At 29.8% G+C, this 19,337-nt stretch overlaps 1 protein-coding gene across 1 annotated transcript; it reads left to right on the forward strand.

Annotated features, from left to right (window-relative positions):
- The first annotated feature begins 14,012 nt into the window (after nt 1-14,012).
- LOC129960676 (uncharacterized) lies at nt 14,013-17,862 on the forward strand. Its single transcript, XM_056074237.1, has 2 exons — nt 14,013-14,689; nt 17,754-17,862. The coding sequence occupies exons 1-2, from the start codon at nt 14,144-14,146 to the stop codon at nt 17,766-17,768; spliced, it is 561 nt and encodes a 186-aa protein (XP_055930212.1). The 5' UTR covers nt 14,013-14,143; the 3' UTR covers nt 17,769-17,862.
- The last annotated feature ends 1,475 nt before the right edge of the window (nt 17,863-19,337 follow it).

Below are 19,337 nucleotides of genomic sequence, written 5' to 3' on the forward strand. Positions count from 1 at the left end.
AGCGTTAACCGCAGGACGTATTTTTTCTCCCTCTAACTAACAGCGGATGCAACACGGTTCCAGTTAGTTGCTGTAGAGAGGTTTAGCGCTTAGCAGCCTATTGTGGTCTGTCGCTAAAATAGGGATTATAGCTATTTGGACTAGCATTAAACACTAACTAAGGACGGCACCAAAATTTTGCTCATAGAGAAAAACATAGGGATTTTCTGATGTTTAGGGAAAATGGAGTTTTTTTCAATCCACGTCATTTCTTCATCAGATTCCCCAGCTGTATTGCTAAAGCGGCAAGCATATTCAAAAATGATTTGAAATGTGTCCTTTGATTCTGAAATTTAGATTGATTTTAGGACGGTGTTATTGAACAAAACATAATAACGCTCTTTTATATAAAAGTTATGACATTTTATGAAAAGGAAGCTGTTGGAAAAAATTACTGTCCAAATAAAGAATATATTAAAGACTTCTGACCCGTGTTAAAGAAATCATTGGTTTATTTTTTTTATTATTTAATTAAATACCGTAATTAACGCAAAAGTAGAGCAGTTAGGTACAAATGACAATATACAAGTATTTTTTTTAGATATATAATCAATAAGTAGCTTTTGAAAGTTTTTGTATTTATTCAGAGAAAGATATGATTCGATCAATTTAATGTTATATATATTTTAGCACCAGTATGCATTTTTAAGGATTATTTTGAAACACATATAGTTGGGTAATTGGAGCAATTAAATACATAGATCTGGAAATGTAATTATGAAGAAATATGGATACATACGAGTCTAATACTTCGATTTCAGGAATGAAAAATAAATTTGTATATTAAAATACATATATCTCTGTTGCCTAATTCAAGTGAATTTTGTTAAATTCCATTGAAATGTCATTTAAATTTTTTAAGTTATTTATATCGTTAATTTGCAGAAAAACAATAAAATAACATTAAACAGTTTTGAATACATGCATATTTAGCCTTGATATCTGTATTATTGAAATATTTGATGTTTCATTGGACTACCGAATAATTAAATTAGTGTTAAATGAGTGATTATTAAGCTCATCCTTATTAATGGGGTCAATTCACGGTCACGTGTCAGGTACCAAACAAACCGTTCTGCGCGTGTCGGGATGTCTGCCGATAACATTGATGAAACCATTGTTTAGTAAATGTTACGCTAGCCGATCAATTATTAAAAACTTCTGATTTTTTTAAAAAAATATTATTTTGAATTATTTTCTCCAAATTTTCGTAGTTATATAATTTTATTTCTTGTATTAAAATTTTAATTACAGACAGATAACAGTTCCTGTGAAATAGCTAAACGCTTGCTAGCTCCATTATACAATTCTGGAAGAAATGTCACCACAGATAATTGGTATACCAGTTATGAATTAGCCAAATTTTTACAAAAACAAAAAATTTCTATTGTTGGAACAATACGTAAGAATAGAAAAGTTATCCCACCTGAATTTGCCTCGCATAAAAATAGAGAAGCGCATACAACTCTCTTCGGGTTTCAAAAGAATATAATGATTCTTTCTTACATGACGAAAAAGAACAATTGTGTAAATCTTCTGTCAACCATGCATGATGATAATCACATTGACGAAAGTACAGAAGATTTAAAAAAACCGGAGGTAATAACATTCTATAACATGACGAAAGGAGCAGTAGATGTTGTCGATGAAATGGGAGGATCTTACTCTGTTGCTAGAATATCTAACCGGTGGCCTATGGTGATATTCTTTTCACTTCTAAACATTACGGGAATAAATTCAAGGATCTTGCTGTTATCGACCAAAACCCCACCTGAAAAATTCAGAAACAGGAGGGATTTCTTGAAGGATTTAGCGTTTTCACTTTCAGAACCTCATATGAAATCAAGGCAAAAACAACAATAGTTTCTGGATGAACCACAAGCAAAAAAGCAAAAATTAAGCTACCGTAGATGCTACTTGTGTCCAAGAGAAAGGGACAAGAAATCAAAAACTACGTGTTTGAAGTGTGAAAGAAATATATGTCGAGAACATTCAGTAATTGAAGCGGTATGTACAAACTGCAAACAATCTAATGTTTCTGATCCATGTACACCCTAATAAGTTTGAAAATTTAATAAATATCACTCTTTTTATTCACAATAATGCGTAAGTTTCGATTATAGTGAAAATTATAAGCAAAAAAGAAAAAAAATCTTTAGAGTCGATGTCATTAAGGGTCTCGAGTTAAGCATCCCTTTAATTTGTATTATTATTATTCCAAAATCCTCGTATGTGAAGCGCATATCTCCTATCGTTCTTTTTAAATGATGTTTTACAGATTTTACCCCCACTTCCTACAATCCACAAAAGTGAGGGGGCTTGGGAGGGATAGAATTCCAATTTGCTCTCTCAGAAGTAAAATATAAGGCTGAATTTCTGTCAGTTCCACGACTTTTCTAGATCGTAGAGGACGCTAAAAGCAACCATTCTTACATTCAATAACATCAGCTTCAAAAACAGGATTAAGTATAAACCGCGTTAATTCAGCCAAAATAAGATTACGAAATTATGAATACTTTCTTGTTTTTTATTAGTTTCTCTCTGTAATTATTAGAGTAATAAATTTTAAACATTCTGTTTTATTTTTTTGAATTTATATCTGTAGAGTTTTGCATAATCATGAGAGCACATTTCAAAGTTATACTTTTTGTAATTCTCCGCTCATGGAATTTTATGAAAGTACCTAAAATATTTTTTAAATCTTGTTTAATGATTATGTGTTTATCATAAAAGTGCTCAGTATATAAAGAAAGAATATATTTCTTTTCTGTTTTCAAATGTTTTAGTTGAATAACTTCCCTTTTTTAAACCGAAATTAAGAAAAACAAAAATGACGTATTTGTCAAGAATAATTTCTCGTGTTCTTTTTCTTTCATCAAAATTTGAATGTTTGGATACTGTAATGTCCGCCTTATTTAGAAAATAAAAAGAGTCAAAAAGAAACCACAGTCAGTTTTTCCTTTTGTAATATAAAAATAGAATAAAAAATAAAGGGTAGCAACTTTATTTATTTGATATTTATTACATAAAAAAATGTATATATTTTATATATATATATATATATATATGTAAAAATATATGTTTTCATCTAAATTAATTATTAGGGGAAAAAAGGCATTTATTTCGAATTTCGTAGGCGATCGCAGCGTCTCTTTTTAATAGACTTATCAATAATTCCCAAATGTAATTTGTTACTATATGAGAGCTTCCTACGCCTAATGTGATTGAACGATATTTTATAAATTGTTCTTTTCAATTTTTTATCACAGTATCATGGATTGTTTGTGAAAATTAATTTTTTTTTACCGCATCTGAAGGAAATCAGTCCACTGCAGCGTCATTTTTACACATGACGTCATATAATAGATGTTTTTTTTGTTTTTATTTTAATTCTACCAATTTTCATGGATTAAGTTATTTCTGAAGATTATCTATCGGTGGAAAGTTATTCCTTCACTTTGTAATATTGTTATTTCAAACTCTTTTCATATGCGAACCTTACTGAAGTATATCTTTTTTTTAGTATATCTCTTATCATTCTTTTAAAAGGATGCTTTACATACTTTACCTCCGCCTCCCACAATCCACCGAAGTGAGGGAACTTGGGAGGGATAAAATTACAATTTATTCTGTCAGAAGTAAAATATGAGACTATATTTTTGTCAGGGAAAATAAGTAATTTATTAAACTTTTTCAATTGACAATAAGTTCTCACAAAATTATTCGTATTATCTGTAAATATTTTTGAACATTTACCAAGTCTAGCTATGAAACGTTTTAGAGGGGCAATCAAAGTATTCGAAGTTAAATCTGACAAAATCTCAAAATGAATAGTTTTGGTGACAAAACATATACACACAAATACATGAAATGTGTTAAGTATACCCTTTCTTTGGTTTTTATAAGCAATTAAAAATGGACCACACAAATCTTACTCAGTTACACTGAATAGAGGCGACTTATTTACTCGTTCATATGGCAGATTTCGCATTATCTGTGACAATAAGACGGGTTCACACTTGAAGTATGTCACACAAAGATGTGCTGTTTTTCGTGTTAAATCTCTGCCACCTAGTTGCCAAAATTTCAAACGTACAACATTTAGTAGTCTTCGATGTCCAATATGCAATAATTTTTTTTATGTACACTAGAAAAATAAATTTGACTTGACTTACAATTCTCAGGCAAGATGGCTGGATGTTTATGAGAAAATGACAAACATGCTTTTCTAAGCCATCCATCAACACGAATGCCTTTTTGATCAAAAAAGGGATCAAAATTTTAAAAATCTTTTATATTCTTTTTACCTGAAAGGTACCTCTGCTCATATTAAAGAAAGAACATTTCTGCTACAACTTCTTGAAGCTTAAGAGGTCCAACATTTTTATTAGTATTTCTGCAGTTATACATAAATTTAAGAATATAAAAAAAGAACATTAATTATTTTATCATAATTATTACTAATAGATAAGAGTTCATTGAAAATGTCAGAGTTCTCGTAGATCATCATAGTTCTCTCAAAAAATCAAAGGTATCATTAAAAGGTTTCCTGTCGTCCATACAGAATTCTTTCTCGCTTGGTGACAGACAATGAGTTTCGTGAACCACAGGTAGGAAATGCTGGCAGAGGCGGCGGTAGCAGGGGGGCAAGGGGGGCAATTGCCCCCCTGTCGGCAGCCTCTTGCCCCCCTGTCGGCAGCCTCTTGCCCCCCCGTCGGCGAGAAATTCAGAGTTTCGTCGGCAAAAGTGTTCACCATTTCAAAATGGTTGTAGAAAGTTGAGCATTATCAATATGATTATTTAAAATCCACCTTAAAGTTAATATATTGTAAACAATCGAAATATCCAGGTAATGGTTAAAGTGTTTGGCTATATTTGGCAAAATCGATTGGGGGTAGGTCAATAATCGATAGAGTGGTACGTCAATAATATGCCGTATTTTACGGACAAGTTTTGATACACCAAACTAAGAACTGAATGCAATGGATGTCGAAGACGTTAAGTTCGCAGATTTTCAGACATCTGATTCAAATGTCTTTATTTAAGCTTGTAATTGTACTACTTGTGGCAATATAAACGACAAGGTAACAAGTGAATAAGATATTGACAAGGTGATATTCTCATTTTGCTAGCAATCGGTCGACTAAACTCAATGCGGTGAGTGCCGAAGATGTTAAATCTGCAGATTTTCGGACATTTGATTGTATTGTCGTTCACTTAGCTTATAATTTAAATTATTTGGCAATATATCCGACAAGTGAATAAGATACCGCATTCTGCCGATAACTTTTGGGCGGCCGACTATGAGCTAAATATGATGAATGTCGAAAAATATATCCACAGAATTTTCAGACATTTGATTCAAATGAATCTTTTAATTTGCACTACTTTTGGTAATATAACCGACAAGACGACATGTGTATAAAACATAAGACATGTCTCATTTTGTCAAAAAATGTTGATCGGTTGACTAAGAATTCAATACGAAGGGATGTCGACGAGTCCAAATTCTCAGTCATTTTATTTAAATGTCATAATGTTCATTCAGCATATAATTTATACTATGTTTAGCAGAATAGTCAATAATCTGGCAAATGAATAAGGCGTCACATTTTTTCCGATTATCCTTCGGCTAAGATTTTATCATAGATTATGAAAAAAAAAAAAAAAAAAATGTTTTCACCGGGCACTTCGATTACTTGCCAGTGGAATTAGAGAAATTGAAACTTTTATATTATTCATGAATAGGACGATAGAGTTTTTTTTCCATAGTTCAAATCCAAGTTCTAAAATTAATCATCACCTTATTCATATAATTATTACTTCCTCCGTAACGAATTGATAAATTTATTTTATTCGTTTCACTATGAGAATTGTCTGACTAAAATCTAGTTATTGGTTAAACTAAATTTAAAAAAAAACACTGTTTTCTTTTTGACACTCTTGTGAGAATGCATGCTAAGAAGAGTTATTTTGCTGTAACCAAATTATGTGAATTCATTATATAGGGTGTTCATTAATTATTGTCGGGGTTTCCGTACCTCATAACTTTCGAATAAAAAATATTACGTAAAAACCTATTACGTATTCGTAAATTACAACTCAAAGAATTTTATTAATGATATTAAAGTGTAACGCGTGCACAATTTGCACTTTGTAGGCATTCAGCTGAAGGCGATTATGTATTCCTAAATTCGCTGAACAAATTTTGACTTTTGATAATCGTGCGGGTTTTCCGAGCCCCATATTCTACAGTTATGTTTATTCACTTTTTCTGACGCATGAAAAGTGGATTCGTCGCTGAAGAACCATTTCCGAAGGTAATTTTCATCATCCTCAATTCGAGTCAAAATTTGTGCAGCGAATTTACGAATACATAATCGCCTTCAGCTGAATGTCTACAAAGTGCAAATTGTGCAAGCTTTACACTTTAATATCATTAATAAAATTCTTTGAGTTGTAATTTACGAATATGTAATCGGTTTTTGCGTAATATTTTTTATTCGAAAGTTATGAGGTACGGAAACCCCGACAATAATTAATGAACACCCTATAAATCACTGGAGTAAGTAAATTGTATAATTGTAAATTAAATCCATTCAACAATAAAATATCTGTTTTCTTTTGCATTCTAATTTACCAGGCTACAATTATTACACTAAAGAAATATTACCGACTGCAGTTGACGCCAAAAAAAAAATATTTTTGGTATGGTAGCTTTTTAGCTACACTAAAAGAGTTTATCCAAGTATGCACTAATTTTTTTAAATAAATTATTACCTAAATGCTTAAGGCTCTGCATTCAATATTATGACTATGTAATCGGAGAACGTATCATTTATATATACTTTTCTTTCAATTACTATTATCGGCAATAATTTCAGCTGCTCCTAAATTTTTAATAGACTTTGAATAAAGATGATTAAAATAGTTATTCTTGGAATATTCATAAATAACACTTTAACCCCTTGACATACGAATTTATTTAACTTCCTAATTAGATGGCAGATCTCATTTGGGATAATTATTGTTATCTTAATCCCCAGAAAAATATAAGGCCATTTGAGGTAATGATGCGTTTTCAGGTGATTTTAGCGTTTTAAATTACTTAATACTTTCACTTAATTGCAGATTTAAAATTAAAAATTAAATAATTCCATACGCGAGTTAGACTCGCCATTGTATATGAAGTTAAAAAAAGCCTATGCATGCAACTGAGGGGATAAACTCACCTTTTGGTAGGAATATTAGCTTGTAATAACTTCGAATTAAGAAGGTACTTAATAATACATAGAATAGTCAGAAAGTATATAAATAAAAATGAAGATAGGTGAATTCATGTTCAAGATCTAATTTTTTTTCAAATAAAATGCATTGATTTTTTAAGCCTAAATATATATATAAAAATAAATCCAAGGGGGATCTAACGTTTAAGCAGTCCATTTTTCATAAGAATATTTTTCATATCTTACATAAAATAGTAAGTTCGTACATATATTTACAAAATATTTCTCCGGCCTTCTTAAAAAACAACATATTGTATGCTTTCTGCTTTCTATATTGTTCGTGTCCGAACTATAGTAAATTTTTATTGAGTGCGCGCACTTATTCTCCTCGGATTCGAAACACATCTTAATTCTTGCTCGTTGTTGCAATTCTTACTTAACAAATATTTTAGGTAGGGGACTAAACAGAAAAATCTGTTTTTGAGGAAAACATCAAATATTTTTTATTTATTATTCTGTATTTCGAAAACAGTTACTTTTATAAAACTTTTTGTTTCAACATTCATTTTATATAGCTTCTGATATAAAATAGTAAGAGTATGCATTTGTCCATTTAGCATGACACGTCATTCTGGTACAATCTGTGTTTCTATCTATATACTACAATCTAGAGTAGAATATGACTATATTTTTTTCTAAAATTAGATCGCAGAGAAATTAAATCTCAAGAGTCTCATAAAAAATAGACTCAAATATTGACAATTTTTTGACGGTTAATAAAAGAAAGTGAGAACCGTTTTTTTTTTTTTTTTCTTTTTTCTTACAAATACCTTTATAAAGTTTTAACAATGAAAAAAAGGATCAGCATCTGAATAAAAATTAATTAAATAATACTTGATTTTCTTTAATTAAATGTAAAATTAATTATTAAGAGTTATTTTGATGCCAAATTAGAGATATGGTGTTTGCCCCCCCTGTCGGATTTGTCTTGCCCCCCCGGCGGCAAATCTCTACCGCCACCTCTGAATGCTGGCTGAAAACTTGTATCTCCATAAAAAATTCTGCAGAAATTTACCACTTGTCGCTATTCATCAAGGAAGCAACAGTAACTCCAAACGTCAGGAGATCAACAGGGTTGGTTTTGGTAGGACAATAATACCAAGAATCTTGGTTAGTCAGTTCTTGGATTTTGTTCACATGATTTTGAGCGAATGAGTTCCATTTTCTGCTAGATCCTTTAATCCAGTATAACGCAACTTTTGAATCATACCAAAAGAAGATATTAATTCATGCTTTACGAACATGAACTTTTTTGGTTTCATTTCCTAATCTTGTGGTAATCAGTGTATCCAGTAATTCTAAAGGACGCAAGGAAATTTTCTTCCCTTCTGCAACTCTATTTTTAGACGTCATCAAATTTGCATAAACTTGCTCACAATTTTTCAATTTGACATATACAGCTGCTCCATAAGATTTCCGATTGACATCGAAGAAAACGGGAATTTCTTTGTTGGTTGAATCCAAAATAAATCTTGGGACTTTAATTTTGCTCATTTCTGAAAACTTGCAATACTAATGAGACCACTCGTCTTTTAAATCAGATGGGAGCTCATCATCCCGCGGTACTTTCATTAACTATAATTCTCTACAAAAAATTTAATCTAACAGTAAATGGTGTGATAAATCCTAGCGAATCGTAAATAGATAATAGCTCTGTTCAATATTAAGACTATTGTAATGATATAAAGCACTGATACTGCGGCCTATTCACATCGCAATTTTCTCACAAAATGGGCAGCGACTCTTGTTACTGTGGAGGGAAGTGGTTTTATATTCCCAGCATCTTATTCTATCATCAAAGGACAGTCGGAATTTTTGATGCCGAGTACAAACTACGGCTTTCAAATAGCATTAAAAGACCCCAAAAAGATTGTTTTTTCCCTCCTTCATAGAATGAGATAAGTTATGTAAATGCCGCGTTCCTTGTACGAATGCTATTCTGAAAATTACTCTTCAGTTTTAAATTTCTACTCTTTATTTTATGAATATGTTTTTGTATTATCAAAGTAATATTTTTTTATTTAAGCGCTTATTATTTGTACATTATGTATGAAAGTAAACGTGAATTCACTGATGAAAAAATTAAAACAACTTTACCAGATACTGATGAAAGCGACAGTAATCTGTCAAGCGAAGATGATGGTTGGTGAAAGCATGTTTTAGCTAATCGTTTGAAACACTTTCTCAGATTTCATTTATTTTTCTTATTTCATTGTAAAATGAAGTTTTAAAATCATCTCGTCTATTTTCTGAATTATACTGATGTACAAAAAAAAATAAAAAAAAAAATAAGCAGTAATATATGGCATAATATCTACGATTGACAAAAGATTTTTAATAACATTTTAAAAGTTTAATAAAATTAAGTGGAAATATAAGGATATTTTTGTGTAGATATTTGTCACAACTTTTATTTCAATGATCGAAAAATGATTTACTACAAATTCACGCGTGATTCACTCATGCGTAAATTTGTGAAAACTTAATATGGGACTTTCGTTCAACATTTCATTTTATTTCATGTAATAAGATCTTGTCTTAACAATACAATAGAAAACTTTAAATAACATTTTAAAATCAGAAATTCAGCTTGAAAAATTTAGCATGACGGTTTATACTAAAAAAGTAATATTTATGATGAACTAAAGTAAAATGTTAAGGTTGAAAACTGAAGGAATGTATATGCGAAATATATTTCGCTGAGTAATTTTTTTCCCTTATTTTATTGAACAATTCTTTGTACGTCCATATTAAAAGAAATTTTTAAAACATGTTATTTCATTTACCGAATTGCTTTGATAGATGAGATATATAACGTTTGACGCAATGTAGTCTCTTGGTTTGACAAAAATTTTAAAAGATAAGTAAAACTGAGTTGCAAAATAAAGATATTTTTGGAATATATATTTATCTCGCATTCTTTTACAATGATTTAAGTAAAAATAAGAATTCGTAAGTTTTTGGAAAGAAAATGTATTACTTCTTTAAAAATTTACTAATCTAAAAAATATCTTTGCATTACGATCGGAAATTCAAAACAATATTTTATATTCAAAAATTCAATGAACATAACAGTTTATATTTAAAAAATGTAATATTGAAGATAAAAAAAATTCTTAACTGAGTTAAAAGAGCGTATTATTTTCGAAATGACTTTCAAGGTGCTGTTTTCACATTTTTTTTTTTTTTTATTTTTTTTATTCAACGGATGTTTTTATTTCAGTATTAAATGAAGATTTAAAACATTATTTCGTCTATTGCTGAATTGCATTGACATCTATACTATGTAAAAAATATCCTAAAGCATTGATATATGCACTATGTATGTCATATATTATGTAAAAAAAATACATACTAATATATGATGCATTATTTAATTTTTCCAAAAAAAAAATGAATTTATATTCTAAAAGTCAGTTGAAAATTAGATGAAAAATAAAGATGTTTTTGGGATTTATATTAAGGCAGTTTTTATTTCAATGATTTAAATGGTTTGGAAATCTAGGATAAAACTTGCTTCACACTAAAAAATATCAGTGCATTAGAATGAAACACTTAGGCCGGTAGTACAGGCAACTCGTTGTCGGAAAAAAGCAAGGCAATTGCTCCAAGTAGAACGATGGCAGATTTATTACTTCGGCCCACGGAGAGTAACTGCCCCTGAGATTGGAAGAGTCCATGTTTCCCAGCGAGATGCTCAGAAATTCTGGAAGATAAAAAGAGTGCCGCTTGAAAAGTGCTTGGATGTTAAAGAGTTAAAATCGGTATTTTCCCCAGAATTATAACAAATTTAATTATGTGTTTACACATCAAAAATTTTACACAGTAATCAGTGCAGGTGCATGACACTGAATGTATGCGCCGAGTGCATTCTGCACTGATCACATTTAAGACTGCAGCTACAAGACTCAGTAACTCGACTCAATGGCTCGACTTGTTTCGTGACAAAATAACTAGTTTCATTCAGCTGAACAAAGCTATAATCTTCTAACATTTTTTTAAAATTGATTGTGGCTTTTTCGAATTGCCCCAAACCTATGGGTCAACTTGCCCTTTAACATTTGATATCAGATGGGAATGGATTTTTTTTGAAACAGCATTTGTAATTACAGATATAATTTTGCCTAGCTGTTTCCTCACAGTGCCACCACTTTCTTCATATTTTATTTGCCGGTGCCATTGCTCAAGTTTCGCATTTGTATTGATGGATAGTCCTTTTCTGCAGCAATATGTCCCCTCCCCCACCCCTTTTTTTGTCCTGCTTTCATATGTGTTTCTAAAATACTAGATGAATATACTTTCTCCTTCTTCAAACTTTTCAATAAATTTCTTCATCGGTACTTGAAATGTAGTTTCATCACTTTCTGTCAAAATTTCTTGCATTTGAACTTTAATAATTCCTTTATTATCTGAATTTTTAACTTTAAAATTAATGCTACAGTTAAAATTTTTGTTTATATGCCTTGTACAAAGTAGATGATTGGTTTATTGGAAAATGTTTTTTCCCATGCGTTGACAAATGCATTTGCATCATCTGCTGTCAGATACGACAATAAATGTTCACCATTTTGACCATTCATTTTCTTTATTCTACCTAATCATTATCTGCAAACTTAGAAACAATACCAAAACAAGCTTAAATTACAAAAACTGTTACCACTCAAAACAAAACTAAAGAAAATAATACTACACTAATTGAGTGGCTAAATATATAGGTTGCTATATTTGACACCTGCCATCGAAATCCTAATTTGCAAATTTGGAATTCTTTTCTTAATATTCTCAAAAACAGTCAAGAGAATGTCCCTTCCTATTCTTGAAGAAAATGTTAACAAAAGGCAGGCTTTATTATGCATAAATTCCCAGAAAACTGAAAGAGCTTTCTTGAGCGTCATTCATTAAACCTAACCAAAAGTTTTCTTGATAAATTGACGGATAATTTGTTAAGACCTCACCAACAGCTTTATAAATAAGTACCGGTTTATTAATTTCGCCCCTCATTTTTTTTAACAAGGATATCCACAGACGTAGCATCGTCCTGATGCTGAACAGTCCCTCTTCCATTTCCAAAGTCTCTGCTTATATTGTGCAGATCTTTTCTTGCAATGAGGCTTTTCTTTAGTAGTTGGTAAAAAGTTCTCCCTTGTTTTTTCTAGTATTTTGGCCATAGGAATGCCAAACTGTAAACTTGCAGCAAGATTTGTTCTTTCATTTTTATGCAGTCGCAACTTTCCAATTTCTTGTTCATGTCGTATGTGAGCAGACTGATAACGAACATTTATTTCCATAATTCCATCAACAACTTGTGATAAAATATTTATGATTACAGAACAAGTGGAATCTGATTTGATGGATCATTTAGACGATGAATATTTTCACATTTAGGTTTGAAGCATCCACTGCGATGACATATCTAACATGGCAGTTTTTTACCTGCTCCTTTCCTATCGCTGCCTCTGCGAAGCACAAAAGATGACTTAGTCCCCTTCTCAATTCTCATTTTCCAATTCAAAAATTCGTCTTCGGAATAAGAAGTTTCTTTGATATACTGAAGACTAACGGAATGCCGATTTTCTAAATCCTGATGTAAAAGAGCTATTGCATAAAATGTACAATTGCATAATACATACAATTGTTTCCTTTCATTTTGATATCCTGAAAAAATTTCATGAAAAATTAATAAATTATAGTGTTTATAAAATTTTTTTCTCACTTTAAATGATATCGCACATTTTCCGTAGGTAATGAGTCCGTTAGTAGTTACACTTTCTGCGATGATGCTGAAGCAGTAGGCAAAAGCAAAAAAATCGCTAAATAAGACCTTAAAAGAAACAGACAAACACTCAAACTCTACAAAAAAACAATATGCGTCCCAAATCGTACTTGTCTCATTATCGGAACTTTCCCCTCTACTCATTATCTTGTTAACCTGCAAAAGAAGGAAAAAAAAAAAAAAATCGTTCGTCACATTCCCGCTGTGTTTCTCTCGAGCCATTAGTATTCCTTCGTGGTACTGCTACTTTCAGTGGTGGCGGGATGGTCGACTGGGTTTTTACTCCCGGTAGTAAGTCTATTGGCACGCTGCCAAAAGTGACGGAGTTGTCCTACCGAGGTTATAAAACGAAGTCGCAGTTTGTTATCGTCATCATAACGTGTTAATCATTCTGTCACTGAGTGTGCCGATTCATTAGTATTCGTTCTTTGTTTCAAGAGGAAAGAAGGATTAACGATTGTCAGCGAGTGATTCACTTTGAAGAAAACTCTTACAGGCCTTATTTTTATTTATTTTCTTATTTAATCTCTTTAAGAAAATTTGTTATAATTTTTTTCGTTTACTTAAAACTGTTGTTTTTAAGATAGTGCTAATTAGGGTTAAGAGTAAACGAGGAGTTTGATGAGTGTTATTTGATATTTTGTTTTTTCATGTAATAAGTGTATCTAAATTTAATTGCATAGCCTTAAATATTTATTTCTCATTGATTGTTTGTCATATTTTTCTGTTTAATTATAGTGTTAATTAGGGTTAAATAGTGAGAGGAATTTTACTAGTGCTTTTGTCATTTTATTTATTGTCATTCATAAATTTTTTTGAGTACATTGTATAGAAATGTTTTTTAGTGACTAGTTATTTATTGTCTTACAGTAGAAAGTGTATCATTTATGTGGTAGCTAGCAGAATTTGGAAATATCTCAGTATTGTATTGACTTTGCTCTATTTGATCTTGGATTAGCTTATCTGTGTGCATATTATTCAGATATTTATTGCTATTAGTCATTTGTTATAAGGAAATCAGTTTAGAATATATAACTGTGTCACAATGAATATTCTTTTGATTGGAGATTCGATGATTAAACGCTTGGAAGCGCATTTATCTGAGGATTTGGATGTTATTTTTTACCGAGGAACAACCATTGAGAGGTTAACCAGTAGAATTTCTAAAATAAAGAAACACTATGATTGGATTTTAGTGCATGTGGGCACCAATAACATATCAGTTGATAGTGTAGAAATAATACTTCAAAAGTATAGGTCACTGGCTAATGAGATTTTACGAGTCAATCCAAAGGCAAGAATTTTCTCCAGTATCATTCCTAGAGATTTTAATTACTTTGAAAACGATTACTGGAAAACTGTTGAACATATAAAAATCTTAAACCATAAGATTGAAGCTGTAAATAAAGCTTTAGAAAAGTTGTGCCATTATGAAGATGCTTTTATCTTTTGCAGTTCTAACAAGCCATCCTGGTCTGGTTTCCTGGGAAAAGATGGTTTACATCCTAATAAAAGTGGTGATCTTCGCTTGGCCAATTATTTCTGTAGGTTTTTAAAGAAATGCATTTCTTCAGATAATGCATCTCGAAAGGTATGTATGAATATTATTGTTTATATGCAATTTATAATAATATATATTTTTAAGTACTGATGAAAGTTGGATGTCGAGATAATAGAAATTTTTTTCCTACAAAGGAAGCCTTCATATCTCGTAAAACTATACAGAATTATTTAAGGCGCTTATGCAATTCAATTCAGCCAGCCAATGATGCTATGTCTGTTTCTTATATAGTAAAGGAATTAAGGAAAGAGCCATACAATCCTATTTTAATTTTTAAATTGCAAAAGTCGAAAACAATTTGGGGCCCTGCACATTTAGATAATTTGCAAAACTATGAAAGTTCTTTTGCATTAGGTTTACAGATTAAAGCACAAAAAGATATGTTAGTTAAGCATTCAGATAAAATTCTTTGTATTGATGCAACTCATGGCACAAACTTTTATGACTTTTATCTTCTTTCTCTGCATGTTCAGGATGAGTATGGTCAAGGTTATCCAGTTGCACATTTTATCACTAATGATTTAGATTACCATACCTTAATTGCTTTATTTTTAAGTTTACATTGTCGAATTCCTGACCTGAATGTAAATACTGTAATGACTGATGATGATGGTTATTCCTTTAAAGTATTTAATTCTGTATTTGGTCCAAATATAAAGCATCTACTATGCCAATGGCACGTTTTTCGCGCTTGGAAAAGGCAGTTATCTTCAAAAGTATGTGATAAGTTTCTCCGTCAAAAAATGTTAGACGAGTTATTAAAAATAATAAAGGAAGTGTCTGAAATAAATTTTGAAAATAAACTTTTAATGTTTATCGACAGCAATTCAAATGAATGTGAAAATTTTATTGATTATTTTGTTAGAAATTATTCTGGGAGAAAAGAATTATGGGCAACCTGTTTTAGACAATTTCAACATGGTAATACTAATACTAACAATTATTGCGAATCTTTTCACAATCAGTTAAAAACAATATATCTTGAGCGTAAGTATAATAGGCGAATAGATGATCTTGTTTCAACTCTTTTGGAAATGGAAAGGATCGATTTTTAAAATATTCTTGTAATGTTGTTAATAATATTCCAACTCATTCCAAGTTCACTAAAACTGTTAAAGAGAAACATGACAGGGCTGTAAAGATTCAGAATACAGATGTCATTGAATATGACAATCATTGGGAGGTTAAATCTCAATCTGTAAAAGGAAAGATATATGTAGTAAGAAAAATTGCAGATGCTTGTATTTTATTGGATCATTGCAGCTTTAAATGTACAAATATTAATTGTGCGGCATTGTGCAGTCATTTGTATCATTGCTCTTGTGAAGACTGCAGCAATTTGTGCAAGCACATACATAAAATTCATTTAATGTCTGCCAAACCTAATATGTACACAACTGATGATTTTTATAAATTTGATGAAGAAAATAGTATTACAATTAATTCTGATATTTTGAGTGAAAAATTAAATCCCAACATGTTATCTACTAATGAGAAATGCAGATTGAAGGAGGCAGAGTGCAAAAAGTTATGTTCGGAAATATTAGAATTAATAGAAATTCCACAGATTAAAAAAATCATGTTAAATAATGTAGTTAGTTGTTTGAATAATTTATTAGCTGGTATGCGTGGGGTTTTGAATCTTAAAAATAATCTGGCTTCTGTTACACCTAAATTATATGTTGCACCTAATCAAAAAATTAATCTACAGATTAAGTTTTTTAAAACTTCTCATAGAAAAAAAGGAACTGCTCGACCCGTGAAAATTGCAATAAGAAGCAAAAATTAAATGAAGCACTTCTTGATGAACCTAATAATCTTTCTGAGCAAGAGACAGATTTAAAATCCTTTAATGTTAAAAATTCTGAATGTGTTAATATTGATGTGTTTCATAGATTTAATAAGTTTAATGTCACAAATCCTACTGCTACAATATTAACTATTAATAATATTGATCTTTCATTTTATATGTTAAAATCTTTAGATCCATTTGTTACTATCAAAGAAGAAAAATATCTTAAATCAATATCGTCAAATTTCAAAAAAGGTTGGCTATACGATTCAGTCATTGATGCATTTAATTTTGTATTAACCAGAAGATTCACAAATTTCAAAGCTGTAGAATCTTTACACTCTCTTTTGATTTTTAATCAAAAAAACATTCTTCAATTTCCTTGGATTCAAGAAATAGCAAATTTTGATTTTCTTATAATTCCTGTAAATTTAAATTCCCATTGGACTTTAATTATAGCTGATTTGAAAAATAAAATATTTGAATATTTTGACCCACTTTGTTATAAGCCAGATAAGGATACCTCAACATTAATAAACCGTTGGTGTACAGTATTAAATAATTCGCTTAATTCAAATAGCCACTGGCAGATTGTTTTTCCACCTCATGTAAAACAAATAGATGATTTTAATTGTGGTGTTTATATTAGCTACTATGTGTATCAAAAATTAAACAATTTATCATTGACTGAAAATTTTGATATAGTTGCTTTTAGAGCATTAATGCTTGTACAAATAACTGCAGGCTTAAATTTTTAAAATGTTAGTTTTGTTTTGAATACACATTTTCAGCATTGTATGCTCACTACATTTCTTTAGGAATTTTTAAAAAATGGGAATTGAACTGTACACCATTAACTTTAACTTTAAATTAATAAAATTCCTAATGGTTAGGTTTAGGTGATTGTCTAGACATTTTCTGGCTTTTATTTAAGCTCTTAACTTTTAGGAAAATTCCTTGCTTATTTCAGTTTCAGTAACAATCAAATGCGAATTATCAATGTTGCATTGGGGTAAGAATGGAGAACCTGACTTCCTAGTAAGTATATGAAATTTAAATCTGTAATATAAATTAAAAGATTATGGTGTGAATTCTAGATATTGAAATGTGTGCTTTGAAGGGTTTAAAAAATTGTTAACTATTCATGTTGTTGCTTATATTATTAAAAATCCCATTTTATTTATTTTGTCTTCTAATAAAGGAATAACATTCCCAATGGTTAGGTTTAAGTGATTGCCTAGATATTTTCTAGCTTTCTCTTAAGCTTTTAACTTTTAGGAAAGTTTCTTTTTAATATTTTAGATTCAGCTGAAGTAATCAATTCTGCATTGAAATTGGAATGGAGAACTAATTTTCATGGATGTTCAAGAACCTTTTAAATATGCAAAGCTTTATTTAATGTAAGCTGAAATGTACTGTAAATTTTTTTGAGTAATAGGAAATGAAAATTCAATTAAAAGTGTTTTGCATTTGCATCTGAAATAATCCTCTTATAGGAATTAAAAATGTAATCATTTTTTATTAAAATTGTTGCATTTTTTTTGTTATTTATAAACTTATTAATTAACAGCTAACTTAAAAGCCTTATTCACTTTCTTAATCTTATTTCTAGATATTTTATTTTTTTTGTTGTTGTTGTCTTTGTTTTTGGCAATAACCTTTGAATATTACTACAACATAAAATAATTGTTTTCAATCTTCAGTCAGTTCTTAAATAATTTAAACATGTGTTTCAACAATATGTTTGTGTACATACATACACACACACATACAAGCCATATAACATGCAAAAATGCATTATGCTTGTATGAAAAAAAATGATCTTTCTATGTTTTGTTATCATGTTAACAAAAGCTGAAATTAATAGGTTAACTCTCACAAAAAAACTAAATCTAGGAAAATGTAATTCTTAACATGTATCTATGAAATAAAATATGAAACATATTTTTTAGAAGAACAAATGCAAGAAAAGGATTTCTGTAACTTAAAATATCTTTTATTAATTTGATAGTTATAGTCAGCTCAATACCTTTGGAGTTTTCTTTGACCTATTAATGTTTATGATTGCAATATAAATATTTACTGATATATAAACTGAGATTTTATTATTTGAAATGATAATGTTTTAGAACTCTAAATATTAATGTATAATAAGAATTTGATCATTGTAAAATCAAGTACATGTAAATAAAGTATAAATGCCAAAAGGTGTGATTTTATTCATCTAAATTTAGTAATAAATTAGCCAATAAAAAAATCATGTTGGAATTTAAAATTGTCAACTTTATTATTTATTTGATGTCTTTGCCAACATGGCTGATTTGTCAGGATATTGGTTGTACTTAATTTCAATTATATCTCATATTTGACACTGTAGGTCAAATGATGTGGGCTGTAGAGAGTTAACACACATTCATTCATCTTTATTATTATTATAATAGATATTATTTTTTTTTTTAAAAAAAGGGATCAAAAGTGATAAATCTTGTGTTTCCTCCTTATCTGACAGTAAAATAATTTTAATAGTATGTAAATATATAATATATTAAATGAAAAAAATGTTTACTTTACATCAAATGATACTTAGTTATATATTATAAAAGAACCAATAAAAAAAAGAAAGAAATGTATCTTTATGATTATGAGAGGTGTCTTTTTTTTTTAAATTTAAAATCCATAAAATACTTTATTTAAAGATTTATATCAGTATATGTTTTGCTAAAGTATGCAAGGAAGATTGGCAAAAAATCATTACTCCTCTTTTATTTCTGTATAATGTAACTAAGTTTATATGCCTGTACTATTCTAAATGGTATGGCATGAAATAAGAAAGGTGAAATATTAAGAGAAAACTTCTGCACACATGCTAACAAATAACAGAAATGG

The sequence above is a fragment of the Argiope bruennichi genome, chromosome X2, assembly GCF_947563725.1.
Source record: "Argiope bruennichi chromosome X2, qqArgBrue1.1, whole genome shotgun sequence".
Taxonomy (NCBI): Eukaryota; Metazoa; Arthropoda; class Arachnida; order Araneae; family Araneidae; genus Argiope; species Argiope bruennichi.